We start from the raw sequence: 7,185 nt of genomic DNA on the forward strand, positions 1-7,185 counted from the left end.
TCCTCCTCCTCCTCCTCCTCTCTCTCTCTCTCTCTCTCTCTCTCTTTCTCTCTCTCTCTCTCTCCCTCCTCTTTCTCCTTCTCTCTCTTTCTCTCTCTATCTCCTTCTCCTCTATCTTTCTCGCTCTTCTCCGCGCGACCCTGACCGCGGCTCCCCAGACGCCATACACCACGTCGCGGGGGACAAAAGAATAAATCCTGATTAATCTCCCGGTCGCGCTTCGAAAGCCGCCGAGGGTGCTCTCGCTCGCTCGTGCACGCGCGAGCTCTTGCTTGCTTCATCGTTACCGCCGGAATTACGCTTCACTCGGCGCAACGAGTTCTACGTGTCCTTGCGCGGCTGAAAAATTAATGAGCGCCCGGCCGCTTGGATTTAGTGGCTGGCGACTGCGGTGCTTCGTAAAAATAATTTCGTAACGTTAGCATGCGACGTGGCGCTACTGCTAAATGACATTTCGCTGAAACGAGGACATTTCCTAATAGTTTCCCTCTCTAACCAAACGTAAGAAATAAAGATATTTTAATACCACTAATATGAGCTTTCCTCACTCCTGAAATTGATTTCAATAAGATTTTTTTCGAGATTTTGTCGCGCTAGAGTCAAACTTGCCTTTAGAATAGATATTTTATAAATTCTTAAGAAGGAGAAGCGATATTTTCTAACTTATTTACGCAACAAATTCTATATTTCTTACTTCTTGAAACCTTACCCTTGTGTATTCCCGTGTATTTGTCCTTGAGAACGGTGAATTCGTAAATTTTGCCGAACTCCTCGAACATTGGACGGAGTGCGTCTTCCTCGAGATGACGTGGTATTTGTCCGACAAAGAGTTTGATGGCGCCTTCGCCGTTGCTGGACGACGGGGATGTCGACACGGGTATCAGCATTTCTTAGCTCAAGCGAGATGAAGTTTCACGGAGCTAAGTCTCGCTATCACCTTCCTCCTCACAAATTTTGCCTTTCACGCACCCGCACTACACACTTTTCTCTTTTTCCCACTGCCTTTAAAGACAGACACTGATCATCACGTGGCCTTCAGACGATAATGATTACTCGTTGATTACTTATCGCCACGCGTATAAAGCACGACCGCGACGGAGTCAGAAAGTACTTGACACGTGAAGGAAGAGAGTAAAGAGGAAAAACTAACCGTCACTCGTTAACTCTCGTCTTCGAGGGAATAGAAGGTTGTCGTGAAACGAAGGCGTTATTCGCCGAAAACGGTAGTCACGAAGCGACGAGGAGCTAACGGGTGGTCGGGAGGGTAGTTTTAATCAGGAGCTCGATAAAAAATACACGATAACGTAATCTTTGTAAGAATGAAAAACAGAGCGACGTGAGTAGGCGGGGGACAATGAGAGAAGGAAAGAAGAATACAGAAACGAGATAAAACCACCGTAAAGAGGGTGGAGAACGGCTAATGTGGATGGCAAAGAAGAAAGCAAATGTTTAACAAGAACGAGAGAGGAAAAAACGAGGGAAATAGAAAATAGGAGGAAAAGCCGACGGAAGAAAGTCCGACACAATAATGGGCACGCAACGATTAATGAATTTTGTAATACGGCACGAGATAGACAACAACTATTAAAGATACACTCGTATGAGACGTGATGATTGGAAGTCCACACTATGAATGCTCACACGGAATAAAAAGCACGCAGATAAAATCGAATTAAGCTATTATCGATACCTTCATTACATTACGATATCATGGAATCAAGCGACATGCATTGTGATCTTCATCCATTCACATATATGTGTACTAACATATACGCATTTGTCTACAGCTGATCGGAGCTTATAGATAGACAATTTCCCGTGCGCGCATGTGCGTGAACACGCGGTGCATTCAACGAATATAATATCGATATCACTCGACATATCACTTATAACAGTAAGAGGATTTTCCTATTCGATGTCACAAGATTTGTAATATTTCCAATACAAATTTGCGCAAAATAATTCTGATAACAAATTGATCCGATCACAAGATTGATCAGAAACACGATCATGAAACTACACTTTTACAACACAGATATTTTTATACGTTCCTTTAGATGCGACGACAAAGTATCTCGCTATTCGCCACCGTGGAATTTAATGATAGCCAAACACGCAGTGATTTTATCACGAAATCCAATAGAGCAAGAAAACGATAACTCATAGTGCGACTCCCACGCGTATAGTTGTCCGAGTGCTTCCCCTTTAATTCTTAATTTCGCAGTAGTTGATCTAGTTTCCGAGACCCAGTTTATCACGTCGAATATCTCTGCCCGGTGCGCAGATTATTTCCGTCGCGTTTACTGATAGTTCACACTAGCGACTGTGACGATCAGCCGTTCTACTTAGACAATATCCTAATCTAAAACAATCACAAGTACGGCACATTCACGATCACGAGAGAATAGAAACTACGACACGCTGCACGAGACACGAGACAACACTGATGGTTGAACGACCCTCGGCCCGATCGGCACCGTGCGCCCTGACGCCACCGTCCACGGGGAAATTACGCACACATATACACGGCCATCCCACCCATCTTGTCCTGCGTTGCCACCCCTACGACGACGTCACCCCATCTCGATGTATACGAGGGGGCACATTTCCCCTTTTGCCGAGACCTTGCCGAGCGAGGCGAGGGCGTCTTTGCTCCCTCTTATTAGCCTACCCACCATCCCCAGCAGCATGTGCACCATCCATTTTCACGGACCGTCCTTAATCTCTGATGCCCCATTCACCCGAATTCGCACTGAAATTGGATTCTGGCAAAACGGATTTTCTAATCATGATGATCGATCCAGCGATCATCGAACAAGATACTATCGGAAATGAAAGATGGGAAACGGTTTTAAAAGAGATAAGAAGGGCATAATAAAATTTAGGGATTACAAAGTCAAAAAGCTCGCTTTAAAAAATACATAAAAACTTAAATTAAGTAAATTATTAAATTTTAACAAGAATGTAAGAATTTAATATATCATTATATCTTTTCCTGAAAAATTGTACATCCAGAGAAAAGGTTGCTTCGATTTAAAGACATTTTCTTTGCTATATCGTTAAAGACAAAATTTCTTTGACTTAAACATCTTTTTTTAAAATCAAATAAAATTTATTTAAAGAAATTATATTTAAATCCAAGAAATTATGATTTAAACGTTATTTCTTAATATGTTTGAATCAAAGAAATTTTTTCACAAATCAATTTTTTCTTTAACCATATAGCAAAGAAATCTTTTCTCTAGATATATAATTATCAGGAAGCTGAAGCAATATTGTTTAAAATTCTGTTAATGTAACTTCAACAAAAGTTACATTATATATATTATATATCAATTTTAGAAAAAGATATAATGACGTATTAAAAATAACATATGCTGATCAATGAAATATGGAAATAAATCATACTGACTCTCTTTCTAAGTCTTCACGTTCGATAAGCATATATCACAGCAATCGGCGTTACGCCGCTTTTATGGACGTTGCTTTTGCTAGCATTGGAAAGGGTACCTGGCATAATGGTCTCCTGTCTTACAGGGGTTAGTGAGCTGAGTCATCGCCTCGTACGATACTCGATCGCGTCGTACTAAACCGACCCTCTGGTAAGCACGCATACTAGAACAAGTGCGTGTAAACGTGCACGCCTCATTAATGACTTTCTCTCGCGCGCACGCGCGCGTGTGTATGGGTGTATGTATGAACGAGATCCATTTCTGCACGCAAGAGCCTTATATGTATATGCGGAAACGAAATCCGCGACTCTATTCGCCGTGTTATAAAATCGAAAACATTCAACCGAATACAAAGCTATGCGACGGTCTATTTATTCGAGTCTCTGAACGTTGCGCCGCGGGAACACGCGTGTACGGCTGGCTTTTTTCGCGACAAGCTTTTTCGTTCCATTTCCTACGTTACAATATTCAGCCTCGTTGAAACGACGACTACCAACCAACCGAGCTGATATCTATAAATGCGAACATCCGCGATGCAAAACGCCTGTATTTAAACATCACGGTCCGCGCTGCAACGGGGCGCTGCCGCCATTGTTGCCAGGAATTTGGTGTCTGCATGTATACGCATGAGAAGTAACATCGGGCGCACGTATCTCCAAATTTAGTTAGAACATATGTGCAGGCTTCACGCTTATCGATCCTGTTCTTCTCTAAAGAGAAAATGAGGGTAGACGAGGTTAATGCAGGTTCGGAGGCGGAAAGAAAACATTGTTTCCCATCTCTCGGAAAAAAATGCGATCAGTATAATAGTTTGGCTAAGTATTACGTTTACCCAACCGATGAAGAAGTTCTTGGTTTGAAAAGCTACCTTACTTGCTCATCGAAGCTGAAACATCGTCGCGAGAGTGAATGGAAATGAAGAATCATGAAACAAACCTTTTCGAATGATTTTACTCCTCTTAACATTCATTTGAAACGCTGAGAATAATAATAAAGATCTAGCGTATACAAAACAGGTATAATATTTTCAAAATACAATAATTCTTATAAAAATTTAATAAAATCTTGTACAAGCATATTTATTACTCCAAAACAAATTCTAGTGATTATTTTCAGTTGGAATGGTAGCTTTTGTCGTGAATATTTATCAAATTATGAATATTTATCAAATTTTGGATTTTAATGCATTAAATAACTAGGACAATAGGAAATTTAAAAAATCCTGATTGACAGACTTATTATATATGCTAACTCAGTTTTGCTTTTCTTCATAATATATGCTTCTATATCATTGTTTTATTTCATTCAATTTTAAAGCTTCATGACAATATAGTGTATTATTAATACGCAATGTAATTCTGCTCCGCGACTCACTATATTTTCATGAAAAATTTGACGCAGTTTGGAAAGCTTTCCGAGATTTCGCTGACATCGAGACAAGCTTGACTGTAACGTCAATCTCGAAATATTGGGGGGATCAATGACGTGTCGCTCGATGTAACATGCAGCGACTTCGCCTGTAAATCTTATTGATTTATATTTTTCGATATAATGAAACCATGGCGAAAAAGGTGCGAAGAATGTTCGACATCGACAACGCTCAACGTACACGCGATAAACTCGACGACGTCGACGTTGATTTATAGTAGCGAGGAAATTGCCCGAAAGTGTACGAATTTCTCACCGAACGGCGGAGATGCGAAATGTGATCTGCAAAAAGTGCGCTATGGTCCGTAGATAATGTTACGATTAGGACAAAAAGTGCGAGCAGGATCATCGGTACTTTTATACATGGTGTCTCAAAATTGCCAAATCTTTACTTGCGAATTTCTTCATCAAATTCCAGAAATTTTTCATAGATTGCACGCTACTCTGTTTCGCAACTTTCCATATCAAGTTGCAAATATATCTCAATATCTAAACTTCTTTTTAATTTAAATTTTGTTAATTTAATTAAAAATGAAGAGTGACGTATCTTACACATAATCTGTGTATTTCTAACACTAAAAATTAATTTATGAAATTAAATAATTCAGATTTTTGGTAACTCAATAGTTAAAAAATGATGACGTTTGTATTAAAAATTAAAATAAATTTCTAAGTAAGTAAAAATATCACATACGAAAGAAATTGTTTGAAAGCTAGACACCGTGTAGAGAAAAGCGTTTTATTGGTTTTACGCAAACCGATACACACACGAATCGAGCAATGCGAAAGAGAACTAACAGTTTCCAGAACTGGGAGATGGAACGCAGCCGTTTTTCAGAGAAAAGTACTCTCGCCGGAGAATTAATCACGGCGTTCTCCTCGTATTGGGAGTATGTATATCTGACGTTCTCGGACCGTCAGAGGCAACGTTTTCGGTAGCTCGTGCAATGGAATTACGGACTTAGCCCATGGTACGTTTTTTCACCGCCCGATATACGCCGAAAGCGAGTTAAGTCACGCATGATTTATACCGACACACTCCGCGGGGCCTACTCTCTGCATCATGGTATTACACGGTGTATACCCGCGGTTTATACCAACCTAACGTGTCCCAGCGGCAGCTTCTCCGCCACGTTCGCGCGCGAGAAAGACACCCGAAAAATATAACTCTACGATATCAGGCACATATGCCCTAGAAAGCCTACGTGCAATAATTCACGCATGTAGGATGCTGTTACCTGGCACCTCCCTCCGACTTACACACACACACACACACACACACACACACATACACACACATTACGCGCGCGCGCAAGTATATGGCATCATCTAGCCATCGGCCAACCTTGTAAGTATACAGTTATGTGTGCTGACGTGTCCACGCGCGCGAGAATGTATAGGCAAGTATGACATAACTCACGGTAAAGTTTCAGGCCACTTGTGTTGTGTAAATTATTAAGCACGCGTTTGCCCCTTTGTCGTTCGAGAAACAGGACAACGTTGGACGGGGTTGGCCACATTGAGGGAACATAAAGGTCAGAAGATCCTTGGACCGGTGGAGGAGTGGGACGCAAGATGGTGACAAGGAACGCTCGAGGTCACCAGAGGTTCCGTTCCTTCCTCTCTCACCTGTTCCACCCTCCTCCACCGGTCGGTCGCACTGTACAAGATGGAGCACCGTTGTAATACCGCGTAATGCAATGCAATGCGATCTAAGTGAACTTTGGCCGGGTCGAGCGCATGCATATTAGCCTCATCGCCAAGTGGTGTTACCATACAACCTACCCCTTGCACCATTCCTTCGTCTAACGTCCTTTCTATCCTCCTATAAGCTTGTTCTCTCCCTTTTCTCTATCCACGCTGCTCTTTCCCATTGGAAAATATCTCTCTTAACCCCTTTCGTTCTCTCTTCGTTTACCATCTTGAAGCTCATCTAAGGCTGACTTTAATGCGCAAGGGATTTGCCGGATTAGCGCTAAACATTAGCAAACAGATGCAGCAAGATGCTACCAGTTAGCAACGTTCCGAAAATTATTTGTTGCTTCGTCGCTTTCTTCTTGGTTTCTATCCAAAATGTAGAGAGATTAATGTCTGTTAATTCCTTTAGATACAGAAATATTATAATAATATATCAATACACACAGATATTTCTCTTCGTACGGAAAATATTTCTTTTCTATTTTACAATATTTTTATTATTTACATTAAATCTATATAGCGTCGATTTTAATCTAATTTGATACTGCTCTTTACTCATCATTATTTTATACTAAAACAATAGAGTTAAACAGTTCAAATTGGGTTA

General features: G+C 40.9%; 1 protein-coding gene across 1 annotated transcript in view; it reads right to left on the reverse strand.

Annotated features, from left to right (window-relative positions):
* Positions 1-887, reverse strand: part of LOC105622083 (CUGBP Elav-like family member 5) — a 104,317-nt gene extending 103,430 nt beyond the window's left edge. The window contains exon 1 of the mRNA XM_012203517.1: positions 710-887. Within this exon, the coding sequence (XP_012058907.1) occupies positions 710-887 (178 nt within the window). The remainder of the gene's footprint in view (positions 1-709) is intronic.
* Between the last annotated feature and the right edge of the window lie 6,298 nt (positions 888-7,185).

Source organism: Atta cephalotes (genome assembly GCF_000143395.1).
Source record: "Atta cephalotes unplaced genomic scaffold scaffold00039, whole genome shotgun sequence".
Classification (NCBI taxonomy): Eukaryota; Metazoa; Arthropoda; class Insecta; order Hymenoptera; family Formicidae; genus Atta; species Atta cephalotes.